Source organism: Podarcis vaucheri, assembly GCF_965113315.1.
Source record: "Podarcis vaucheri genome assembly, chromosome: 7".
Classification (NCBI taxonomy): Eukaryota; Metazoa; Chordata; class Lepidosauria; order Squamata; family Lacertidae; genus Podarcis; species Podarcis vaucheri.
Window position 1 is genome coordinate 50,103,957 of NC_138765.1, and position 26,062 is coordinate 50,130,018.

The window sequence follows — 26,062 nt, forward strand, 5'->3', positions numbered from 1 at the left end:
TTGCAATAACAAAGCAGATCTAGGCTTAGTGGAAATACTGGTTTAAATGCCAGAAAGAAACAGAACCATTTTATTTTCATCTCACAGAAATTCTAGCAAGGGAAGTAGATGTAAAGAATCTTCTAAAAACATTTATTCTTAAGCTTTCAATGTGTAGTTGGGTAAACTGCCACTTTGACTTAATGGAGGAGCCTTAGTAAATACTAAATTACATAGCTGTGAGGAGAAAGGCATGCTGCCAGTTGTGAACAACTTTTAGCCCTTTGGTCACGGCCTCTAAGAAGTCAAACCCTCTATTACCTAAGGCTATACTCCAGCAGGGCTGTCACCAGAGCTCTTTGAGGAAAGTTTTGTTCTACATTACTATTCTGTAAAATTTATTACTCCAATTACCCTTGGAAGGGGTGGCTATAGGGTGTGGCCAATTTAAATATTGACAAGAGCTTCTGTTTCTTCTAAAGCATGGGATTGGAGCTGATACTTTGCATCTCCTATAACAGTTCCTTGTCGTCTGATATCTCCAGCCTTAAGCCTTTTCATCAGTATTTCTATGGGGATGGAGACCGCAGGGTCCAATTGGTCTTTGGTAACTTGGAACGCATAACAGATGTAAGACTCCAGGGTTCGCTCTGACAAACCATGGTCGAGTATGCAGAAAGCTGCCCGCAAGTCATCTGGTCTCACTTCCCTGTATGTAAAAAGGGTAAAGTAGTCAATGAGAGTCATTGATGTGTAAGTATGGCCTACATTAGAAAACTGGTATTCAGTTTTAATGCTGATCACCTATCCAAGTTTACTGCATCCTGACCTGCACACTACCAGTACATAGTTTGAAGTTAAGAAAACAGGTCATTAGTCTCACTTGAAGGGTGGTTTTCAAGTGTATCAGGCTGTCAGATGGGTAATCGGTGACCCTTAGTATAAAAAAGCAGGAAATGCGCAAGTCAAGGAATATATGACTGCTTTCCATCCTCACTCAGACTAACACAGGACCTCACTAGCAGACATGATCAGGAAAACACAGGAGGCACACAACAAGTAATGGCTACAAACAAGCAACAACAAAAACAACCCCAAAAAGGCATGGAAGACCAGTAGTCCCCCTAGTTCAGAGAGTGGTTTTGACAGTGTCACCCATGACAACCATCCTGCAGATGAGACCAATGGTCCCTTTTCCATGGGTGTCAGGCCATCAAATGGGGTGTACCCAGTAGAGTTGATTTGCCAGGCTGCCTAGGTCTGCAAAACCACTTGTAACTTTCCTCTTGAAAGAAAATTTACAATGCTTAACAAAAGTTATAGCCCTGCAAATGTCAAAAGCCCAAGGTGTTAGTGGCAAATGAGCCATGATGTGCTCTGCGGGACAGGAAGCTTGAGACACTCATAGGCAAGTTACCGGTAAATAGAGACCTGCAGGTAGCAAGCCGAAGTAACAGGTGAAGTCTTCCTCCCCAAGGTCTTAGGATTAAACAAAACTAGGAGTTTGTCAAGTGGAAGTATTTGGTTAGACTTCTTCCAAAGAACAAAAGGAAGGCAAAATGAAGACAGATGGACCACAGCTGCCTAAGGGACAGAGGACCCAGCTGGAACCACAACCCCAAGGAACAGGCCTGGAAATAAATGATAAGTGGTGAAAAATTCATCTCCATGAGAAAAAGACTGGCAGGCTAGGATGGCAGAAAAACAGCCTGGGGTGTGGGTGGAGGTGAGCAGAGGCAGGAAAAAATGGCAGGCAGGGAAAATTTGGGTGGGAACCAAGGGAGGCAGTCATTGGAGTGATATGGCAGTCTGGGAAGGTAAAAGGGCCAATTTTTAATTTTTAAAAAAGTGGAAAACAGAATCAAGAAGAAAAATAGGAACAAAGCCACTGGAAATCATTGAAGCAGAGAGGTCTGCCTTAGGAATGCAGGAAACGGACTGAGTGGTGACAGAAAGTATCAGTATATTCCTTTACTCTTGTGCATTTCCTGCTTTTGGATACTAGGAGATGCTGACGACTCATCTGATGGCCTGATACCGATGGAAAAATTGCATTTATCAAATGTATAGTCCTAAGGAGATCTCTTGCTGCCCTGGCTAACACCTTTTTTCTTCTATTTTTTAAAGTGGCAAGGAATTCATGAAAAGGAAAGCATCACATATCTCTCACTCTCTTTCTCTCTCTCTCTCTCACACACACACACCTTTGTGTGTGTAGGATTGTGAGAGTGGGCAAAAGAGGGAGAGAGATTAACTGTCCGACCAACCAGGGATTAGATCTAGATGAAGACTATAATACCATACATATAATTTGAGGAGTAAGTCCAATTGAATTTAATCATGCAGATGGAAGCTGCGGTGTAAATTTGAATTCCATTGAGACAAGTTAATCATAGCTTCTATTGAAATCAATGAGTTAATTTCCAATTAAGATAGTCGGGATCCAATTCATTTCAGGCTGACACTCACATCAAGGTTCCTAATTGAGCCTGTATCTCACGGATATAGTCTCTTTTTTCATTCACATATTGCTTCTTGAGATTCCTAACAAAAGGTTCTGTTTTTCCTTCTTCATCCTGCAAGAGTAAACAATCATTTTAGGGCTGGCTTTGTTTGATGCAATTAACACCCTGAGTTGGGAGAGGTAGCATATAATCTGCCTTCTGTCAATGGAGGCAGTGGTCAAACATTAGAAAATTAACTGGAAACAGCTCTCCAGTTTCCACTGTCCAGTGTTCTCTGGACATCTAAGCAGGATGCTTAATTGCTGTTTTTGAAACAAACATGTCCAGCCATTCAGACTTTGAAACAGCAATTAGATTCAGTTGTAGGCTTGGATTTGGACGTTTCTGGAATATGATAAGCTCTTAACCGCTAGTATGGAGAAGCTACATTGCCCCTAGGGTTTGTCAATATAGCTTTAATTACCTACTCTAATGGCAGGGGAGTTGCTTGGACCCTGCCCTCCATGGATAGCCAGTGTTTTTTTAGCTTGGTGTCATAGATAAAACAAAGGAAGAGCCAAAGTTAAGACTTCAGCTTCTGCGACAACACCACTGGTGCACTATGAATTCAGGAAGTTCCATCAGTCACTTAAAAACAGGCACAATGCAGCCCAAAGCAGTGTGAACAGAAGACCTGCTTAATTTTTTTAAAAAATCCATCTAGTCCAGCATTCTTTCACACAGGGGCCAACTAGAATCAGTAAGGCTGTGGCTTTCTCCCATTGATTGTTCCTCTTCTGCTAGTCAGGGACCGTGTCTCAACATGGAGGTCTGTTTAGGCAGCATAGCTGATATAAACCCATCCTCTATTAAAGTGCCTTCTCTCCTTTTAAAGCCATCTAAGACAGTGGCCCTTCACATAACCTTATGATAGTCAACTCCATAAGCTAAGGAGGTGGTGTGTAAAGAGCTATTTTTTTAAAAAAAAAAAAGAATTTACTGAATTTATTGCCCATCTTTAAAAAAAGTACTGTATACCGAATTTTGTCCACAAAGCAGTGTACAATCTCCAAACAAAATTTCGCTGGTCTTGCAGAAAGAAAGAAAAATATTCTCCCCAAAGAAGTTTGGCCAGTTCATTAGCTCTTCTGTTTATGCTATTTTTACTATGTATAATTTTAAAAACCTAATCATGTTCCCCCAGCCATCCTTTTTTCTAAAACTAATTAATTGCTTCTGGTTCTATGCCGTGAGCGGAGAAACCTACCTCTATGAATAAGAGCTTGTATGAAAGAGAGGTTTCAGGATACTCCGGTTTGTAGCCTGCAGCTACAATTAACTCTTGGATAGATTCTTCGGTCTTTAGTGGAAAAGCTGCCCTCAGGGCAACGCTACAGGAGGAGAGAGAAAACCCTTCAGCTTATGTATTGGTTTCATATGTACATGCACTATGTATGTGTGCTGTTTTTTAAAATACTGATGTTTCAGGAGAAAGAGGTGACTTTATGAATTTCCCCATACCATAATGTACCAAAGGAAGGGGCCCCATCTTCACTCCTTGCTTTTCAAATATATTCAGAATACTGTACTATAAAACTCCAAGGCTGTCCATGCAGAGAAAAACAATTCTGCTTAAGTTTTCTAAAATTAAATATACAGTGGTGCCTCGGGTTACAGGCGCTTCAGGTTATAGACTCCGCTAACCCAGAAATAGTACCTCGGGTTAAGAACTTTGCTTCAGGATGAGAACAGAAATCACCCTGCGGCGGTGCGGCGGCAGCAGGAGACCCCATTAGCTAAAGTGGTGCTTCAGGTTAAGAACAGTTTCAGGTAAAGAACGGACTTCCAGAATGAATTAAGTTCTTTTTTTTAAAAGAATAATTTGTTATTAACCAACCAATCACATCAAATCAAACCAAATTACATAAATTCCAAATTACACAGCCGAATTTTAAATTTTTGTTGGGGGTACCCATATTTCAAGTTCCGAAGGAGATCCAATCAACTTCTTGCTTCTTACTGCTGTTTTAATGTCCACAAATCTAACCTTATGATGTTCACAGTACTATCCAGTCCTTTCTTATTGTTTTTCCACATCTCTTGTTGTTATTTTCATATATTTTTCCTTTCTCTTTGTGATCTCTGATAGTCTCCACAAGCTGGTTAGAACAGTTTGTAATCCTGCGTGGATATTTTTTTTTTTATCCAGTAGCCATATCCAGACGTTTTCCATATAACATCACTTCCATACATCAAAACAGTCTTAGTGTCATTAATCTTCACCAATCTGCCTCCTTTCTCAAAACCTCTGAGGAGATTCACCAGGAATGCAGTCTGCAAATAGTTCCGTTCCTCCTCCCGGCTATAAATCCTTTGGCAAGATGGCGACTCCAAATTAATTGCTGCGCCATTCCAAAAGCTCTTATTGCTTCTCGATCTCCATAAAGCATACTTTTGGTTAAAGTTTATCTCCACACAGACCTTAATCATCCTGCTTGGGTCAGTTCAACTGACGATTCTAATGAGGAGGGGTTCTTGTAAATCATATAGAAGGAAAGTAAAAAAGGTTTTCCCCCCCATTCAGTCCCGTTGTCAACATATCCAGCCTTTGGTGTATCTTCATTGTAAAATATTCCTGTTTCTCCAACCCGTCGTCTTCTTTCGCAGAGGTCACTTAAATTAGCAGACTTCACTCCCCTTCTTCACTTGAAATATGTGCATTTGCTTCTTTTGTAATTAATTATTCCAAATTGCTGCAGCTAGTGTGTGATCAGAGACAGCTTCCAGGAGAGCCGAGGTCCACACGGGGGCATTCTGCCTAGGACCCTCACCCCATTCTTTCGAATTAGGGGGTGATTTATGGGCACAGCAGGCAAGGGCAGTGTTCCCCATTTCCTTGGTGCAACAAGGGAGGCTGCCTACTCCCATAACAGCCTCTTAATTACCCCGTGTGGGTCGGAGAGATGGTATTGTCGGCCATCTTCCAATGCGCCCCTAGTGCCCCCCCCCGAATGAATTAAGTTCTTAACCCGAGGTACCACTGTACACTTCTGCTAATGTCCTTTGCACCTGGCTAAAAATGACACCTCCCTGCTCCAAACTCTTACATGAACTCGTCACGTGTCAGCTCGCCAGTATTTGCAGTATCAGCAACCGTCATTTCCCTTGCGAGGTTGGCAAGTTCCTGGAGGTGGCTGTGGTATACTGCTTCATCCAGCTGGGGAAATGAAGGGAGAAGAGTTAGGCTACAGCACCGTCCAGCATTAACTCATTCTGCAATAGGAAAGGAGAACAGTAGCACGGACCATCAGCACAACAACTGGACATCTCAATCAGCTGAAATTATTAAGAGGATTCTTCAGTTCTGAATTTACTCCAACTGCAGGTGAATTTCTCAGAAGAAAAACACATGCACCAGGGAAACTTGCTCAGACGAAGTGAAGAACACGTGATCTAAAAAAACCACTGTGAGCAAGAAAGAGGAATACACAATTTCTTCTTATAGCAGGTTAGGAAAAAAAGTAGACTGGAATTTACTGTCGGGGGTGTGTGTGGTTATGTAGATCTATGGAAGCAAAATCAACTTTAAGTGAGATGAGGGACTGCTCACCTCTCCAGTCAGGATTTGATGAAATAACGACATGGCTTCATTCGATTTATAGAGCTTGATGTTTTCATAGACGCTGTAAGTCCAGTCAAAAGCAGGAGCGTCACCATACCTTTTCTGGAAGAAGTTCAGGAAGAACTCTGGAAAGCTGGATTGTTTGCCTTTCTGCAAGAGAGACAGCTGCAGTTTCTGGAACAGAGTACTCAGCTGTTGAGATTCTTTACAGCTTCTACTTGAATCACAAAAGGCTACCCTCCCAATAATTTTAAACTGCATAGTAAAAAATATTCCTCATCAAGAAGATAGACTGGGAATCACTTGTAGTAACAACTGCTCAGCTAGGTTTGGGCCTCTCTCTCTCTCTCTTTTTTAGTTTAATCAACCAGCCACTCATGGCTAATCACAGGGTTGGTAACTATACTTCTGGATGTTTCTGCATCCAGTTTTGTCACATGAGGTCCTGGCAGCCTCATGATTGAGATCCTGTCAACATGTAACATCTTTGCTCAGAGACTTGCTCAAAGACTTGGTTGCCAATATGCTACGGGGCCAATGTTCATACTATTACAGTGGTACCTTGGTTCTCAAACTTAATTCGCTCCAGATGTCTGTTCAATTCCCGAAACGTTCGAAAACCAAGGTGTGGCTTCCAATTGGTGCAAGTACCCCAAAAACAATAGCCAACAGCCGCATCAGACGTTCGGCTTCCAAAAAACGATTAAAAAACCGGAACACTTACTTTCAGGTTTTCAGCGTTCGGGAGCCGATTTGTTCGTCAACTACGCTGTTTGAGAACCAAGGTTCCACTGTACTACTACTACTACTAATAATAATAATAATATGCAAGCACAAGATCCCAGAGTCAATCCCCAGCATCTTCAGGAAGGGTTAAGAAAGACACCCTGCCTGAAACCATGGACAGCTGCTGCTGGTCAGTGTAGGTAGTACTGAACTCAATAGCCAATGGTCTGACATGATACAACAGCTTCCTATGTTTCCAGTTGCCTCAAGCACATTCATAAGGAAATCCAAAGATACCTGCATATCCGATGCAATTTTCTCTTTCCATATTTCCTTCAGAATGGTCACAATCTCCTTTTTGGTCAGCTTCTTATTCCTAACCACACCATCACACCTCAGGTACACAGGGACCTTCTCGCTTCTCCCCTAGTGAGAGGAACAGTATTAGGTCCTGTGCAAAGCCAACCTCTTAAATCAATACACAAGCCATAGTCCCTACTGCTGCTATTACTTAAGCCTTTATCAGGTGCCTGGAGTGCTGTGCAAGGACACAAAACCGACACACCCACTGCACTTTCAATGCAAGTGAGAAGAAGGGAAATGCCAGTCAGCAGGCCTACCAGGTCTCCACATATAACCCACAAGGCCATTTTGGCCAAGCTGCATCTACCCACCCATCACCAGATGGCTGGTAAAGATGCAGCTGAGAGGACAGCTGATTGTTGGCACCTGCAAACTCCTGTGCCTTTGTCTGCATAGCTTAATTTAAAACTCTGTGAACCTGATGTCACTGAGATGCCAGATGATGGACAGGCAGCCACACCCACCTGACAAACTTGGCGGGGGGGGGGAGGTGGACTGGCGAGATGCAGTCTAAGTAGTGTTCTTCTTTCAAAACAGCTTCTGAACAGTTGCAGAAAAGTATCAGAACACAACATTTTGGCTAAACAGAATTTAGTAAGACAGGACTGTGTTGATTTCAATTATAATTAGTTTGGTTCTGCCCAGAAAGATTGATTTGTTACATCATATCCCATTTTCCTCAGAGGAGGGTTTTATACATACTGTGTATCTCCCCTGCTCCCATTCATTATTTTTATTTCATAAAATTTATACACTGCTTGATTCTAAACAAAAACCTCAAAGTGGTTTACATTTATCCTCACATCAGTCCTGTGAGAGAGGTTAGGCTGAGAGATAGAGGTTTGCCCAACATTTGCTTTGTGGCTGCATGGGGATGAAATCTAGCAAGCTAGCCCTGACGTGATTTGATTCCCCAAGAGGGATGGACAAATCTGTCAATTTGGTTCTCTCTGTTTCCAGTTCTTTCCATTCTTAACAATTCTTCACATTTTCATTGGAATGCAATATTTTTAAGTCCTCATGAAAACTGATTAATATTTTAATTTATTTTAATTTATCCTACTATGCACATATTTATATGCAATTTTGCCTAATAGATACATTTTTGCAAAGAAATGGCCCCTAATATAATTTTTGTGTGTGTTATTTTCACAAATATATACATTTTAATGCACACTTTACCCTAGTGTGCATTTTTGTATACTTTACTTGGCTGGAGAATGATACTGAAAAATCTAGAGCACTGTGCATTTCAAAGGATAAGATAGTTGTTTTTCAGAAAATGTCCTGTTCTGGAAAGGGTGAAGTAGGGAGGCTCTCCTTTAAAGGCAAACTGAATCAAATTAAACCCCCATTCCTGCTCTCAAGAGATGGTTAGCGGCTCACTTTATAAATCTTTTGCAAATAAAAGATAGCAAATTTTGAGAAAGCCACCTCCAGTTCCATTTTGCTTTCACTTGCTAATAAAGGAATACAAACAAAAAATGAGATGCCCCAAGCATCTTCTGCAATGTGCAGGTGTTTTTAAGGAAATGGGTCTGTGTGGAAAGTAGCACTTGCATTTGGGAGAAGGTTGTGGTTCAATGGTAGAACACCTGCTCTACACAGGGAAAGTTCCTGGTTCAATCCCCAGCATCTCTGGGTACGGCTGCGAAAGTTTCCTGTCTGAAACCCAGGAAAGCAGTGGTGTACAGAATGCCGAGCTAGAGGAGCCGATTGTCTGATTCAGTATGCAACATTTTGAAAACTGCTCATCTCTTAGGCAGGAACTGCTTCTCTTCCCTTGTCACACTTCAGCACAAGAGAGGGAAGGAAAGGGTCTCCAGGTTGCTGGGAATGAGGCCAGGCCCCTTGGAGAGGTGGAGACCAAGACTCCTCTTGACCTTCTCTGCAAAATGAGGAACAATCAGGTGAAAGTCCCAACAGATGCAATAACCAGCACAGCCATACCAGCGCTACGAAGGTGTCCCTCTCTCTTAGAAGTCCCGCACCAATTTCTTCCAAAAGCACGTCTACCAACTGATCACTAGTTTTGCCCTCTGACAAAGCACTCCAGCGCTCAGCCCCATCTGCAATCACATCTGCAACAACAGGAAGATGTGAGGTATCGGATAGGGCCAAGCAATCCATGCAGCTAGAAGGAGAACGTTATATAAGAATTTAATTAGTTATCAGATTTGTTGTAGTGAGTGTAGCATGTAAAATTATTCCAGGAGCTATTTAAAACACAAAGAAATCTCTGTCGAAAGTGGCTTATAGTCAGTAAAAGATGTGGCTTATAAACTCTGCAAACATTCTACTTGCTAATCAAGAGAAACAGGAGAGAGAGCCAGTCACACATGTGCGCCCTGCTCTGCTTCCTCAATCTTCGAGGCAGCCTGGCACCTCTGATAAATAGACATTAACATATGCAGATTTTATTCACTTTTACTTCATGGGCCTGTGCCCCAAGTCCTTTAAGTAACCAGTAACACCTCTGCTTTTTAAGGCATAAATAAATCTGGGCTCCAGCAGTTGGCATGGTGAGCTAGCTATGGTTAATTAAATTACTCCATTAGATTTATAATTTTTAGACCCTTTGATGTTTTCTGTTGTTCATTGTGTAATATTGCTGTGTACTTGTCCTGGGCATATAAAGACAACAACAACCACAACAGCAGCAGCAACAACAAAAAGTACCTGCACATTTTTCCCAGCTAGGCCGCGGTGTGGAGGACCGCTGGACATTGATAAGGTCATTATAGAACTTGTCCCGTTCCTCAGAAACTTGCTTGTGTATGTCCAGCATTGTGTCATATTCTTCTTGGAGATCATCAAAGTCTTTTTGAAGAATTGTCATCTGAAAGGCAAGGCCAAAGGACACGAGTAAATATGTGGCAAGGCATGCATCTATTCTCTGGAACTCCCTGCCCTTTGATATTAGGCAAGCACCTTTCCTGTACTGTTTTAGCACCCATTAATTTTGCTTGCTCGTTTAGGCAATCCTACTCATACAATTTGATTATATACATTTTAACATCTTCTGATTTTACACACACATGCACATGTGTGTGTGGTGTGTGTGTGTGTATTTGTTCTTGATGTTAAATTTTATTCATGTTTTTAAATGAATATTCTGCATTCTACATAGACTTCTTACATTTTCTGGATGATTAAGTGGTATATAAATAAGATGTTAAAATAGTAGATAGACAGCCTACAGGTGTGTGGGTTGCTTTAAGTGCTTGTCAAGGAATTCCTGTCAGAACATTAAAATCCCTGTCATAAATGCTAAATTGGGAATTAAAAGACATTCCAGAGAAAAGCACCGTATCACTGAGAAAACAGGAGTGTGATTAGGAGAAACCTCTTCCACACATAAAGGAGTCTTGCTTTGAATAATTAAACCCTGCTTCTAGTAAGGGTGGGGAAATGGGCCCTGATTCTGAGATCCAGATTCTGAGGCCTAGATTCAGAAGTGGCCAGCTATTCATGATAGCCACTCACTTGTAGAACATATGATGTCAGGTGACCCAAACTGCAAGCTGTGACTGCAATAGGAGAACTGGGGAGGGGGCATACTGTGCTATGGATTCTTCTTTTCTACTTTTGAAGCCCCAGCTTGAACTCAAAAATAATTCAAATGGGGGCTGCAAAGATTAAATTCAGGGCAACAGAAAAAGGCGTCAAATTTTAAAAGTGCAAAATTCAAGCAGCAAAAAGAAATAACTGGGAATGCACTTCAGCGTGAGCTCCCATTTCTTTGTTTTTAATTTGGCACCACGGATTCACGTGTTAGATGCCTGATGTGATATGACATCAGAAGAAACTCACAGGCGGGTGTGGCTGTCCAAAACAGTTTTGCAGGCCAAACAGGGCAAGCCCAATGGCCTAATTAGGCCGATGGGTGAGAGGTTCTCCAATACTACTCTAGAGCAAATGGGAGGAGATCCCACTCTGAAAACCCTCCTCAAATAATGAAGAATCAGCCAACCTTGGAGCATCAGTAGGGCTCAGCAAAGCCTTTGGTTACCTTTTCAGTCAATTCATTACATTTGTGTTCCTGCAACTCAAACTCTCTTCTGGGCACTACGTCGCCATAGTTTGCCTTCATAGTGTTCAGCTCCACTTGGGCTTTGGTGAGGTCGTGTCGTGCTACCTTTAAAGCAAGCGCCAGCTTCACCGAATCTTCCCCCTTTTCATCTTTAAGAGAAAATGGTTCAGACAGGGCCAAAGTTTCCACTGGAAATTATGCTTAAATTACTCTTCTCCATTAGGGTGAGATTCCCCCACCCCACCCCCCAATATGGCAGTATCTATTGATTGCTCCTGCAAAGGCTGTCTCAGGACAATAAGATAACACAGACCAACTGACTTGACATTTCTACATGATGCTAAGCAGAAAAATTCCACTGACTACATAATGGGCTGAAAAAGTCAAGGAAAGAGGGAGAAATGTTTAGCCAGGCTAGTCTAGGTTAAACTAGGGGGCAAAGCAATGTTACATTAAAGCAACTGCATATTTTTAAAATGTAAAAAAAACTACTGTAGGAGCCATTTGCAAGATCAGTACTATGGAGAAAGGTTAGCCATCAGTCCCTGGCTCATTTCCACCCTGCCTTCCCCATCCCCTGCTATGGTCTCAGTGGCTGAGTTCTTCCATTTCCTAACAGCAGTCTTGGTGGGGAAATTTTTTGACACTGGAGCAGGGAGGGAGGTCCTGTATGCCATGGATCCTGATATACCCTCCTGGAGGCCCAGTCCTGCTCCTCTCTCCTGCATCATCCATTTATAATTGCTAAACGTGTGTGTTAATTGACATTTTTATCCAGCACTTCCTCCAAAGAACTCAGGAAGCCATATATCGCAATCATCCTGTGAGGCAGGTTGATCTGAGACAGGAAATGACTCCATCTTCTGATAGCAAGCAGGGAGGACATATTTGGGACATATATTAACCATCCCTACATTGCATTCCAGTTTCCCACCTGAAGAAGAATCTTCAGCCCACCTTATGTAGAAGCTACCCATAACTGGGAAAACGACATCTTCTACCTTGGATTTGGGAAAACTTCATTTCTTCCTTCAGGCGGTACATTTCATTGAGATCTATAAGTAGCAGCTTGCGGGCATCAGACTCATTCAGGTAACGGAGGTATTCCTCTGCCACTGCCTTCCGCATCTTAGCCACCTATGTGATGTAAGGCAGAGGAGACTGCTAATCACTGGTGTGACAAGCTCACTTTGTCAGTGGCTGAAGCCTCAGCAGTGGAAGCAAGTACTGTGATCTCTCTACAGCCAACCAGCAAGTACCCTTGATGGGCCAAGGAGGTGATAACTTCTGAAGTGACACTGTATGATGCAGTGCTGTCAAATGTGTGTGTCGTGGAAGGAAGCTAACAAACTGTATTTCTAAAACTGAAGGCGGCTGTGTTAGCTGTGTTGGTCCATTAGAACAATGCAGCTATCTGCAAATTTTATCTACTTTGGGGAGGGTGGTAGTGTACCAAATTTAGCTGCCCAAAGGATTCTAGAACTTCTACCACCAAATGATGGGGCTTGGACTATGTAGGAATCTTGCCCTCAAACTATCCTATGAAAAGACTCCTACAAAACTATTCTGTGAACAGTGAAAGAACAGTCCCAGTCAAAGCTACCTGGAACCCAGGGGGCGTGGTGCAGCAGAAATGGACCAGAGCGCCACTGTTTTGTTTTTTTTAACCAGAACAATGACTTCATCAGCCAAAGCACAGAACTTGCTATTGTTATCTCCTGATGTCAGACAACCTCAGCTGATACACCTTAAAGCATAAGGGCAGTTTTTGCAAAAACTCCTAAACTGACTTGTGTTTTCTATTTTAATAAACAGGATGCAAGATCAGATTCTTGAGTCATAGTTGATTAAAGTGTAGATGGGGAGGCGTCTGTCTCACCTGGGTTTCTAAAGAATATTTCTCCCCCTTCATTTTGTCAATAAGCTTCAGTAAGTAGATCCTCTCATCCTTCAGCTTTGCAATTTGTATTTTCTCTTGCTCCTGAAAGGCCAGGATTTGCCGAGTACATTGATCAGAGGCTGTGACCAGAATGGCATTCACTGACTCCAGGGAGTAGATCTTCTCTTTCAGATATGCTAAATGTCATAAAAGACAGGTTCCAAAGTTACTTAAAGTTTCCAGGACCCGTGAAGGTTCCTTTTTAAACTTTTAAAAAAAATAAATGTGTGGGTTTTGTTGGAAATCTTTTGTCTGTTTTCAATGTCTTGACCTCATTAGAAGGGAGTTAATGAACAGTTCATTTATTTATTTTTAGTGGTGAAGTCTACTGTTTACCTACTGTTTGGCCTCTGATCCTCTATAGCTAAGCAAATTTGCTTGTTCAGAATTACATCTGGTATAAAATAATTGATGCTCTCTTACCTATAGTCAGTTCATACTCTCTCTTGATAGAAGCCAACAAAGGCTTGTAGGTTCTGAATTCTTCCATGAAGAACTCAAATACTTCTCTATAGGGCTAATGAGAGAGAAAGGGGGGGGGGGAGGACAACAGTACTACTATAAATCCTGTTAGCTGAATATATTCTATATCTAGACCTGGTACCCAGCAGTGAGATATAATCCTTTATTAAACAAGGATGTGTATCTTACTTTGACAGCTATTAGATTGCTTGCACGGTATTTTAAGGAGATGCTCAGTCAGGGGCACTGACACCAGTCCTGTGTTCTGTGTGGCTGTTGGATAAATTGAAATTAATATATCCTCTCCTACCCATTAAAACCTATCCCCAAGTCAGCACTGGTTGTATGAGGCTTCTGTATACACCCCTTTTCCTTTGAGAAAAATCTTGGTGGGCTAAACTTGGTGGGCTAATTGTAAAATTAGAGCAGAGTTTATTACTCAGACCTGGAGTTTAAGTTCCTGAACTTTCCCTTTAGTAAGGTCAAGTGCTTGCAGCTCTCTCCTCAAATGGGATTCCAGATCTTCAAGGTAGCGTGGTTTTGGTATGGAAAGAGGAAGCTGTTCTTTGTTGATGCTGAAAGACAAGAAAATTAAACTTTATACACGTTCACATTTTGATATACCGTACATTTTTGTGCATTGTTGTAACTGTAATATGATCCAAAATATCTGCATTTCAGAATGGAAATTCAATACAAAGTCGCAAACACCACTCACAGAGATGTCAAACGGCTCTCCGTGGTCACATCTCAACAGACAGCTGTTCCTTCTTCTCAGAGAGCCTTGGGAGTTCTGAGAAGGTGTTGGGGATATTTAACACAAGTCTCAACATTTAATTAAACTATGGTTCCCAAAATTTCCTCATGACAATTCATATATGGAACTCCTGTCAGAAACACTCACTGAAAGTTGAGGAAGAGCAGGAATGGAACTCGGAGGGGCTTCCTCCACACAAAATGTCCTGGCTCTCACCATATAAAAAACTTGGACTCTGATTTTAACAACATAGGAACCTTTAGCGCTTGAATTGCTACACGGTAAACTGTTGGTAAGGGTAAAGAGGTGCAACAGGTGCAGGCAAGGCTAGGCAAGTTAAGATGTTGATCCAACAAATGACTCACACCCACCCCTACAACCCTCTTACATAGGAATGGGGCAGGCACAACTTAGCACAGCAAAGGGGACTGTTCCTTCGACTGGGCAAGCAATTGGGAACTCCTCCAGGAAGGCTGGGCCTGAAATGTCTGTCATGCCTGCACTGGCATCTCCATAGGAGCCAACTCCTAGGGGTCGAAGGGGCTTTGCCCCCCCTAAAATATTTAAGGGGGCTGCCCCCCAAGTTGATGGGCATTGCCATTCAAATGGTGTGTGCAACCCATCATGTGATAGATTATGTGGGGCAGGACTTACTTGGAAAAAACCCCCAATATTTTATTCAAGTTTGGCGCCCCTGGGCATCTCCATAACCTAGGCAATGAAGGAGCTGTTGCCAACATCTCTAGAGAAGACAGAGCAGCAGAGTCTTGGGACTCTGGAGCCAGTGCTGGTGCAACAGGCAGACGTTGTGCAGATGCTGTGTGCTGGGAAGACTGGTAGGGAGAGGGGATGGGGTGATCAGAAGCCAGGATCCTCTTCCCCAAGCAGTTCCTCAGTCTCCCCACACCCTGGCAGGGTCTATCCTAGACAGCTGAGTCCCTCCCCATGATTGTCTGCAGAAAACTCATCACCTGCCTTCTAATAATAATAATAATAATAATAATAATAATAATAATAATTTATTATTTATACCCCGCCCATCTGGCTGGGTTTCCCCAACCACTCTGGGCGGCTTCCAAAAGAATATTAAACTACTATGATACATCAAACATTAAAAGCTTCTCTAAACAGGGCTGCCTTCAGATGTCTTCTAAAAGTCTGGTAGTTGTTGTTCTCTTTGACATCTGGTGGGAGGGCGTTCCACAGGGAGGGCGCCACTACCGAGAAGGCCCTCTGCCTGGTTCCCTGTAACTTGGCTTCTCGCAGTGAGGGAACCGCCAGAAGGCCCTCTGTGCTGGACCTCAGTGTCCGGGTAGAACGATGGAGGTGGAGACGCTCCTTCAGGTATACTGGACCAAGGCCGTTTAGGGCTTTAAAGGTCAGCACCAACACTTTGAATTGTGCTCGGAAACGTACTGGGAGCCAATGTAGGTCTTTCAAGACCGGTGTTATATGGTCTTGGCGGCCGCTCCCAGTCACCAGTCTGGCTGCTGCGTTCTGGATTAGTTGTAGTTTCCGGGTCACCTTCAAAGGTAGCCCCACGTAGAGCACATTGCAGTAGTCCAAGCGGGAGATAACCAGAGCATGCACCACTCTGGCGAGGCAGTCCGCGGGCAGATAGGGTCTCAGCCTGAGTACCAGATGGAGCTGGTACACAGCTGCCCTGGACACGGATTTAACCTGTGCCTCCATGGACAGCTGTGAGTCCAAAATGACTCCCAGGCTGCGCACCTGGTCCTTCAGGGGCACGGTTACCCCATTCAGGACCAGGGAATCCCCCACACCTGCCCGCCTCCTGTCCCCCAGAAACAGTACTTCTGTCTTGTCAGGATTCAACCTCAATCTGTTTGCCGCCATCCATCCTCCAACCGCCTCCAGACACTCACACAGGACTGTCACTGCCTTCACTGGTTCTGATTTGAAAGAAAGGTAGAGCTGGGTATCATCTGCATACTGATGAACACCCAGCCCAAACCCCCTGATGATCTCTCCCAGCGGCTGCATGTAGATGTTGAAAAGCATGGGGGAGAGGACAGAACCCTGAGGCACCCCACAAGTGAGAGCCCAGGGGTCTGAACACTCATCCCCCACCACCACTTTCTGAACACGGCCCAGGAGGAAGGAGCGGAACCACTGTATGACAGTGCCCCCAGCTCCCAGCCCCTCAAGACGGTCCAGAAGGATGTTATGGTCAATGGTATCAAACGCCACTGAGAGATCCAGCAGAACTAGGAAACAGCTCTCACCTTTGTCCCTAGCCCGCCGGAGATCATCAACCAGTGTGACCAAGGCAGTTTCAGTCCCGTGATGAGGCCTGAATCCCGATTGGAAGGGATCCAAATGGTCCGCTTCTTCCAGGCGTGCCTGGAGTTGTTCAGCAACCACTCGCTCAATCACCTTGCCCAAGAATGGAAGATTTGAGACTGGGTGATAGTTGGCCATCGTGGCCGCATCTAAAGATGGATTTTTAAGAAGCGGTTTAATAACCGCCTCTTTCAGCGGGTCTGGGAAGGCTCCCTCACGGAGGGAAGCATTCACCACCCCACGAAGCCCATCGCCCAGCCCTTCCCGGCTAGCTTTTATAAGCCAGGATGGGCAAGGATCAAGGAGACAGGTGGTTGGTTTCACTCGTCCAAGCAGCCTGTCCACATCCTTGGAGGTAACAGATTGGAATTGATCCCACTCAACTTGACTAGACAGAACTCTAGCACTCTCCCGCCCCAGCCCTGCTCCCACGGTGGCGTCTACCTCTTCCCGAATCTGAGCGACTTTTCCCGAATCTGAGCGACTTAATAATAATAATAATAATAATAATAATAATAATAATTTTATTTTATTAAATTTGTATGCCATCCTTCATCCAAAGATCACAGGGTGGTTCACAACATAAAAATACAAAATGAGAACACAAAATACATTAAAAAAACAACAAACCAGTAACCCCCCCAACAAATGCATTTAAAAGGCCATAGAATGTGTAACCAGTATTATAAGAATTTTAAGGTCTCACATATAGAATAAATACTCATAAATGCACACATATCTAAATATATGACCCATGTGTCTGAAATAGTATGGGAAAGCAATCCTGAAGCCATTTTGACTCTCCCAATGACCTCGACTATTCCTCTGCAGTAAGGGAGGCAAATGGGGAAAGACTTTCCATTGTCTTTTTGCTTGCAAATCCTGTCTTGAGAGGTGTATTTGTGTATGAATAGGGTGAGCCTGTGACCTGGATTCAGGAACTAAAGTACTGAAGCATAACTTCTTTTATTTCTAATAGCTACTACAAACTAAAGAACTTCTGGCTTGCAGGAGTGTGACAGCTCCCACTCAGCCATCTGGTAACTATAAAGATAAGACTCTCTCCACACACAGAGTCAGGCAGTCAGGAGCAGAAGAACAGAAGAGCAGTTTCCGCCCCCTCCTTTCTCAAAACATCAAATCAGGAGATTCTTGCAATGGGAGGGGGTGAAAATATCAACAGGCGCAGGTGTGCAGGGCCACTGCCATGTCCACACACCTCTTTCCCTGGCTTAGGCTGCTAGTGGCTGCAGCATGCAGAGCAGCCTACGCCTGTGCCACCTATCCATTAGCCCAAGCCCACGCTGCCCAAATCAAAAAAACAAAACAAAACGCAGACATCTCCTTTGAAATGTAAAAATCCCCCTGGATGGGCATGTTGGCCCCCCAAAAGAGGACATGTCTGGGATTTCCTGGACATATGGCAACCCTACCCAAGGGCCATATAAAGAGAACTATGGGGGCACATTTGGCCCATGAGCCTGAGATTACCCACCCCTGCTCTTGAGCATGTGGGAGGAGAAAACCCATTCTGGATATGCTTCGCCCCTAATGAGAAATTTTGGTACCTTTACCAGACTGCAGTTCCTAGATTCTATGCTGAAAACCATGACAGTTGGCAAAAATACAAAATCAGTTTACAATGCAGAGAAGCCCAGAAAACTTCACATTTAATGTACAACATTTATCCTACATACCTTGGCCATTCAGAGGTAGTACATGGTTTTCGATTCTGCAAGATAATGTGTCCTGGTGCGTATGCAGGCCATGAAGACAACTGACTGCTAGAGTGGCTCTGAAAAGTGATATATTTTGATTATGGGCAGTGGCAAATCAGACCTTCAAGCAGGATCCTACCCATTGGTGTGCATTTCAGACCTCCCAACATAATAGTGGTTTCAGCTACCAACCAGTGACATCAGCAAATATGAACTGAAACGTATGACCTTTATTGTAAACATGATCTTCTTCATGTACTTCAGGCATTCAGCATAGGAATGGTTCAGCTCCTTTAACAACAACCAGTCACCCAACAAGGGAAGAGAATAAATCCAAGACTTAGGATGTAATCCTTACTCCTTACTCCACTTACTTAGGAACAGTGCTTTTTTTCTATAAAAAAAATGTTTAGGGGTACTCTCATTTTCCTAATCATATTGAAATACTGCCCCTCAATGAGGCCAAACTTAGATTCACAAAATGTTTAGGGGTATGCTTACCCCTGCGTACTCCCAGAAAAAATAACTGCCTAGGAATAGGCCTTATCAGAATAGTACTGTTGGTACTGTTAGTCCTTTCCTTAGCTCTCGGGCCCCTCTTGCTCAGGGTGAAACAGACTCTTGCTTTTCTTACTTTACAAAGGGAGGGCATCAGAGCATCCTTCTTGCCTAGACCTGTAGCCATGTGGCAGCCCTAGGATAGCTAAAGTAGTTAGCAGACTGCTAAGATCAGAAGGCCTGGCACCGGCCCTGTTGTTGTTATATTTAATTGTCACTTTCCATACAATAGTGACCTAAAGCAACTTACAAATTAGCAAGGGGTGAGCATTGTCATGCCTGATCTGCTCAAACTCACCAGAGATTTTCTTTTCTTCTGAAATGATTCCTTCAGATCAGGTAATTTTTCTTGACAATTTAGATTCTGAGTCCTTTTCAGGATTGAGACCCTGGATAATTGGCAAGAAGGGGAAATTGCAGTTCTATGGAGGAACTCACATCAAAATGAGAATGAGCAATGTCATTTCTCTCAATCTAGGGCCTCCTTACTGCATTTCAAAAGAAAGGCTGTTAACACAAATCAACCAGCTATTAGGAACAAACTCCTTAGTTGCTATGTCTTATATCTGTCAGTGTCAAATTCCTGCATCCCAAGGCTCAGGTGTAACATCACTTATTTTTTTAATGAAGCCACAAGCAGGCATTGGGCTCATGTACTCCTCTCTTCCTCCTATTGCACAAAAGCTTTGGCACACAGATCCTGGTATGTTTAAAGCAGAATTCCCTATTGTATCCAAAACTGGGAATTTTGATTTCATGTCAGTTAGTTTACTAACCAGGATATTAAGGGCATGCATGCTATTTGAGGGTCTATAGGATGCGGCAGAAGCCCTGCTTTGCAGGTGGAACATCAGATTCAATGATTCCAATGCAGATATGCTAGTGGAACAGATATGCCAGTAAAATACTCTATGACAGAGCCATTCTACCAGCAAAGAGAGATAGTGTTCCACTGATGTATCTGGAATGTTCCCATGGTGTATTTTTCATGCCACAGACATATCTTGAATCCACCAATGTAGCTGGGTTTTCACCAAATCCTATGGTCCATCAGCCAGTGTAGCTCAGATATAGGATTGCTCCATAAGGCTGTGTACACAGCACACATTTAAAAGATATACAGTCATACCTCGGGTTACAGATGCTTCAGGTTGCACGTTTTCAGGTTGCGCACCATGCCGAACCCAGAAGTACCGGAACAGGTTACTTCCAGGTTTTGGCGCTCGCACATGCGCAGAACCACTGAATCACACTTTGCGCATAAGCGTCAAATCACAACCCGAGCATGCGCAGACATGGCACTGTGGGTTGTGAACGCTGCAGGTTGCGAACGTGCCTCCCACATGGATCACATTCGCAACCCGAGCTTCCACTGTAATCAGGCCTGCAAGCCTCCTCATTTGGCCCACAAGGCCATTTCAATCCAACCCATCTGCCCCACATTTGAAGCATTTGCATGCGTGTCTTCCACAGCTCCCTGAAACAGTTGCTCCGCAGGCTGAAGAGAGCACATTTGCCAGCACTTCTGCTGGGCAGTGAAAAGTTATGAGGTGATGGGCAGATATCTCTGTCCAGTGTGTGACTCCTCCTTTCCTGCTGCTCAACTGGTGATGGGAACTATGGAGGAAGTAGCTAGGTAGTGAGCAGTTATGGGGTGCCTCCTACCTACTCCAAGCCCCTGCCTGCCTGCCTGCGTCAGTGTGCATGAGAGAACGGATATGGTACATGTGTGTGCAGCCTACTAGCTGCCAGTGAATGTAGTCCTCAAGACCAAAAAGGTGGGGAACCTGTAGTAAGAACTGTCAAAGCCAAAGTTCTTACTGCAACCACAAAGCTAATTTAAGTAATTAACTCTTCTATTTTATTGCAATACCTTTTATCAGAGTCCTGACTACTGACCCTGAAATAAAAAGAGAAAAAAAGATTATTGTATGACTACAAGATGCTGCTGAATCCTACCAAAGTCTAGTTATTTAATCAGCAAAAGTGTCTTTGCCACCGTATTCCAAGAATGACAACAGTCAAAAGCAGGAAACTTTGTCCGTACATAATAATTTGCCCAACTGCCTGAAACACTCAGACACTAAAGGTCACCAGAGCTACTCCTACCATTAATTAGATTGAGGTACTTGACTCAGGCAGCAAATATTGGGGAGCAGGGTGTGGTGGTAAGGTCTTAGAGTGCTGAGCTGTTAGTCTCCTACACTCATGTGCGATGGAGGATGTTGTCCTATCACTAGTGTTGAAGTAATACACAACCAGTGGCGTAGCGTGGGGGGTGCCAGGGGTGCCGGCCGCACCGGGCGCAACATTGGGGGGGGGCGCGTTTGGCCGGCCCTTCGCAAGACAAAAGTCCATAGGGAAATCTCCGGGACAGCGGGGAAGCGCAGCGTGTCTTCCCCACTGTCCTCGGACCTCCTCCGAAGCCTGGCGGTGGGGCGGAGAGACCTTCTCCCCGCGCCAGCCTTCGGATGGCTGTCCTGAAGACTTGTGGTGGGAGCAGTGGCGTAGTGTGGGGGGTGCAGGGGGGGCCTGCTGCACCTGGCGCAACATCTGGGGGGGCGCGGAAGAGACTCGGGTGCTAAAATCCACGGGTTAGGGGGCGCAAATTACTTGCCTTGCCCCGGGTGCTGAGAACCCACGCTACGCCACTGTACACAACTACCAGTCCACCTGACTTCAAATGGAGGGGCACTATCTCATCCTTTGCCAAATGTCTTGGGAAGTATATTGTAAACTAGAAGGTTTGCCTCCATACCGAAAAACATATAATAATCTCCATACTGTGTACAGCATATGAGTAATATCATTCAGGGGTCAGCAAACTTTTCCAGCAGGGGGCCGGTCCACTGTCCCTCAGGCCTTGTGGGGGACCGGACTATTTTTTTTGGGGGGGGAGAACGAATTTCTATGCCCCACAAATAACCCAAAGATGCATTTTAAATAAAAGGACACATTCTACTCATGTAAAAACACGCTGATTCCCAGACCATCCACGGGCCGGATTTAGAAGGCAATTGGGCCAGATCCAGCCCCCATGCCTTAGTTTGGCTACCCATGGTTTACCTCTAATGTTGATTAAAATGATCAGGGCTGAACTGTACCTGGTGAAAAGTCTCTGCACTTACCCTATGAGATGCTGGTTTACATATTGTATTGGAAAGTGTGAATTAGGTAGCTTTGCCTTTAAATGCAAACTGAATCCTATTTCTCCTTCATCCTCACCAGGGAGAACTTTGTCTTAGACCCTGGAGAGCCAGTGCCAGTCAGAGCAGAAAGCACTGGGCCAGTACAACCTTCAAGATACTATTGTCCTCCATATGTTTTGGTCTACAACTCCCAGCAGCCCCTGCCAGCACACGCTGTAGTCCAAACCATCCGGAGAGTACCAGGTTGGGGAAGGCTGGCTTGGTAGACGAACAGGCTGACCTGCTTGAAAGCAGCTTCCAAGTACGTACAGTATGTTGCTAAGCTCGCCAAAGAAACCGGCAGAAAGAACATGCCTCGCTTCATGTGCGAAGTGCCTTTTCTTGGAGCAAGCGGAGGTGATCCCCACCTCTCTGGGATTAAGGATATATATTTCCAGAATGGCCTTTCCCGGCCTTTCCCCCTCCAACCCGTCTCCTTCCTGACGGACTCACGGCAAAAAGGTGGAGGCGCTACTCTTCATGGCTGCGAGGAGGGTAGAGGAACGGCGCCTGCAGAGGATGTTTACACTCGGTCGCCATGGCAACCACCGCCACCTGCTGTCTAGACTGAGGCCGCAGCGCCCTCCAGAGGCGCTTGAGAGGATAACGCACGACCCGAAAGCTGCTTTCCCAGAGGATTTCAAGCCTGTGCCCGGCTATATAACGCGGGTGGCTGGCTTAGTCCGACGGGTGGTGGTAGTGACGTTGGGCCCCAGGATGCTGATAGAATGCATTCGTCCTGGAGGAAGGCATAAGGGAAGGTTTGCTAGCCGTGCCGTGACTCGTGAGCCGTTCAGGAGATGCTACAGGTTAAATGAAAGAGCTAGTCGTGACGCGTCCTATTTAGCTCGCGCGCCCACGCCAACACACGCACACCGTTTATTTTGTTTTTGCTTCTCTAAACGCCGCTTTCCAGCGCGTGAAGGGCTCGATCCTGTGTGTCTGAAACTAGTCCCTTATATAAAAAGCGAGCTGTGCTTTGGGACAGTGGTGAGACTGGTGTCCCTTTTCTTAACGAGATGCATGCGTGACACGGTGTACGTTGCGTATTTGTGTAATTGCCGTCACCGGGTAGAAGCACCAATCTATTTGTCCGTCCATCTCCCTTTTCTACCACTAGTTTATAGCTGGCCTGGATGATCCTATGCATTTTTATTCAGAAGTGAATCTCGCTTTACTCACTGGCGCTTACGTTAAGCATGCACATGACTGCAGCCGTCTTGCCCAACTCCGGGCATGTTTACTGTATGGGGCTTCCCCCCCCCCGCCCCGCCCCGCCCGGCTTAATAGTTCTGAAAGGTGAGAAATCTCCTGGACTGTCCCGTGGAGTCCTTACTATACTCATTATCCCGGCGGGCTCTGCGGTGCCAGGAGTGGGCGGGCCCTCCTGTGCAGTGTTCCTCGGAACTTGTAGTCACTCACCACCTGGTTTGACCAAGTCCAGAGGTGGAGCTCGGACTCGATTTCCCATCGGGCCCTTCGGCTCCATTGTGGCCGAGCCCGCGTCCCATTGGACAGCCAGGGAAACAGGTCCCGCTCCCCTCCTTCTGACACAATAGTGTATCCAAGATGGCGGACGCGGGTGCAGCGAGCTCACCTGGGGGAGACTCGGTGCTGCCGCCGCCGCCACCGCCGCCTCCCCCAGAGGAGCAGGAGCTGAGCGAGCGGCTCCGACGTCTCTACCCGGCTGTAAACCAGGCCGAGACGCCGCTGCCGCGCGCCTGGAGCCCCAAGGACAAGTACAACTACATCGGCCTCTCCCAGGGCAACCTGCGCGTCCACTACAAAGGTAGGGGGTGGGGAAGGCGGCGGGGGGAGACGCGCTGAGGGGGGAGAAGATTCCGGGCGGGGGCGGTTGGGGCGAAGGCCTGGGGCTGTTGGGGGGTCACCCTCTGAAGGTGATGAGCGGTGGGTGTGAAGGAGAGAGAGGCGAAGATGGTGACTGGGTGGAAAAAACGCTTCGGGGAGAAGGCGTTGAGGATCGGCAGGAGGGTTTCAGGAGGGGAGTAAGGTGGCAACGGGCCCTTGTCGCATCGGAGGGGTATCGGGGGGAACTGATCCATGGAAGACCCTGCCAAAGGGCAGTTCTCCTGGGGCGCTATTTGGAGGATCCGGAGCGCGGGTGGGTTTGGGGCTTGGCTCGACCTGACTTAATTGAACTTGCCTGTTGCGCTGCCAGCGATGGGATCTCTCCAGGGGCCAGCGCAGTTCCTGTGAAGCAGGCAGAAGGGGATTTCCTCCCTGTCCTGATAGCTGTGTGGGGTTGGCACGAGCCTTTCCCAACAGCAGACAGCCAGATTATTGTTTACATGATCATGGCAGAAAATCATTCCTTTGTGCCTTCCCTGGAATTTGGAGTGCTGATCTGTTTGCCCCCAAATAGGGCCCTAGTGCCTATATTTCTTCTTGTCCTTTCATGAGAACTGACAAAGGAAGAGACAGAACCATGCATGCTGTTTCCTCGTCCTTTCCCCCCGTGGTGCAGTGCAGGGGCCCACTGCTTTGTCAACCAAGCATTATCTTAAGGGTTTCTGTGCAGAATGATTCTGGCTCTTTTAAAGTCTGTGTTCTAGTCTGACAGCTGTCACTGAGGAGTAAAAGGGCCCGGAACCTCACCCCTTTACCCCTTTCCTATATATGTTGTTGGGTTTTTTTGCAGGACATGGAAAAAATCACAAGGATGCTGCTTCAGTCAGGGCTACCCATCCTATCCCTGCGGCCTGTGGTATTTATTACTTTGAAGTGAAGATAGTCAGTAAAGGTAGAGATGGGTAAGTATGTTCTTCTAATGCCTCTTGGACAGTTTGTCTTTCTTCTTAGAGGGTTTGGAACGAATCTCACTGCATACACTTCAACTAGATAGGGATGCTTTGTATGGTGGGGGGAGCCATATGGATTATATCAAACTCATACTTAGATCCACTGAAATTAATGGACATGACTGATTTAGGTCCATTACTTTTAGTGGGTTTACTCTGAGTGTGATTCAGGTAGGTAAAACCTAATGTGTCTATGCAGCCCCAAATGTAGGATGTTGCACTAGTTTTAATTTTAAAATAGGGAACTGAGCCAGGTCTTTGGTTTTGATTCAGGTTCAGTTGGGAGGATACAGCTGTGATTCAGGTTCAACTCCAGTTCAAGGGAAAAAAAACCGGTTTGACTTCCTGCCATCAAATGCCAAGCCAGTAATATAGACTTAGATGAGGCATGCTTATTATGCTGCTCCCTTTGCTGGCTGTTATGGATAATTATACCAAGCAGACGTCTTAAAATTCCAGTGTGGCTTGTTAGTGTGTTGGGACTGAAATCCAATATGGCAGTGACTGTAATGGATGTGGAGGAGGAGAATCCACATAGCTGAGTGGAGCAGAAGAAAGTGCTATTCTGCTTGTAGTATTAAAAATGTGTATAAGAATTCTCTTTTTGTATTTGCCCAAGACAAAATATATGGGTGACATGGTAGGCAGTTTTATGGTCATGAGGAAAATGAGAGCATAGATGGTCCATTAAATCTACAGGATAGTTGGAATTGCAGTTCAGTAATGTCTGATCAATAGGAAAATGGCAGCTTTCATCTGTTAAAGCAGCATCAGAAAATCTTTTTTCATGTGATACTACATAGGTCATAGACTTGAAAACATTATGCTGGGAGAGTCTTATTGTCTTCTTTCTTGCATGTTGTTATTATTTAAATTTATTAGTCACTATATCTTGCTGAGGACAACCCAAAGCAACTTGCAACCCAAAACAGACTTTACAACAAGTAGCTTTGAGGTAATGAACTCTTAATAATGAACAAAAAGGGTTTTTTCAAAGATGAAGGTCTGGAAAAAAAGAGGCCAAGGCCAAACGTAGAACTCTTCTTAGAAGATATTTCTTCATTTGCTTTGCCAGAAATTGTGTTTGTACATTGAACAGTTGATAACTTGGAGAGAAAGGAAATAAGAGCTTAGCAATGGGAGGTGGACT

At 44.8% G+C, this 26,062-nt stretch overlaps 2 protein-coding genes across 7 annotated transcripts in view; one reads left to right on the top strand and one right to left on the bottom strand.

Moving 5' to 3' along the window:
• Window positions 1-41: 41 nt before the first annotated feature.
• TSNAXIP1 (translin associated factor X interacting protein 1) lies at window positions 42-23,818 on the bottom strand. Of its 5 annotated transcripts, none has more exons than XM_082229311.1 (18): window positions 23,691-23,818; window positions 22,547-22,832; window positions 20,779-20,805; window positions 19,204-19,294; window positions 18,327-18,424; window positions 14,014-14,143; window positions 13,530-13,623; window positions 13,047-13,243; window positions 12,169-12,304; window positions 11,147-11,316; window positions 9,814-9,973; window positions 9,085-9,215; window positions 7,069-7,197; window positions 6,034-6,219; window positions 5,531-5,640; window positions 3,691-3,814; window positions 2,449-2,555; window positions 42-688 (listed from the first exon to the last, which is right to left on the bottom strand). In XM_082229311.1, exons 2-18 carry the CDS (start codon window positions 22,573-22,575, stop codon window positions 427-429), a joined length of 2,181 nt encoding a protein of 726 aa, XP_082085437.1. In that variant the 5' UTR covers window positions 22,576-22,832; window positions 23,691-23,818; the 3' UTR covers window positions 42-426. The 5 variants fall into 5 exon arrangements, with proteins under 5 accessions (XP_082085437.1, XP_082085436.1, XP_082085438.1 ...); XM_082229310.1 differs by lacking the exon at window positions 23,691-23,818 and adding an exon at window positions 23,430-23,542; XM_082229312.1 differs by lacking the exon at window positions 23,691-23,818 and adding an exon at window positions 23,516-23,530.
• Window positions 23,750-26,062, top strand: part of RANBP10 (RAN binding protein 10) — a 48,194-nt gene continuing 45,881 nt past the window's right edge. For both annotated transcript variants that reach the window (XM_082229323.1, XM_082229324.1), the window contains exons 1-2: window positions 23,750-23,882; window positions 24,753-24,864. The gene's annotated coding sequence lies outside the window, so the exon portion shown is untranslated. The remainder of the gene's footprint in view (window positions 23,883-24,752; window positions 24,865-26,062) is intronic.

Bases quoted from the DNA above. Each gene is read 5' to 3' on its own strand.
- TSNAXIP1 (XM_082229308.1), bottom strand. From the start codon at position 23,604: ATGGGACGCGGGCTCGGCCACAATGGAGCCGAAGGGCCCGATGGGAAA. The intron at 14,144-18,326 runs GTATGTAGGATA...CTTGTCTTTCAG, and splicing joins ACTACCTCTGAATGGCCAAG to CATCAACAAAGAACAGCTTC. The intron at 6,220-7,068 runs GTATCTTTGGAT...ACTCTGTTCCAG, and splicing joins AAATTGCATCGGATATGCAG to AAACTGCAGCTGTCTCTCTT.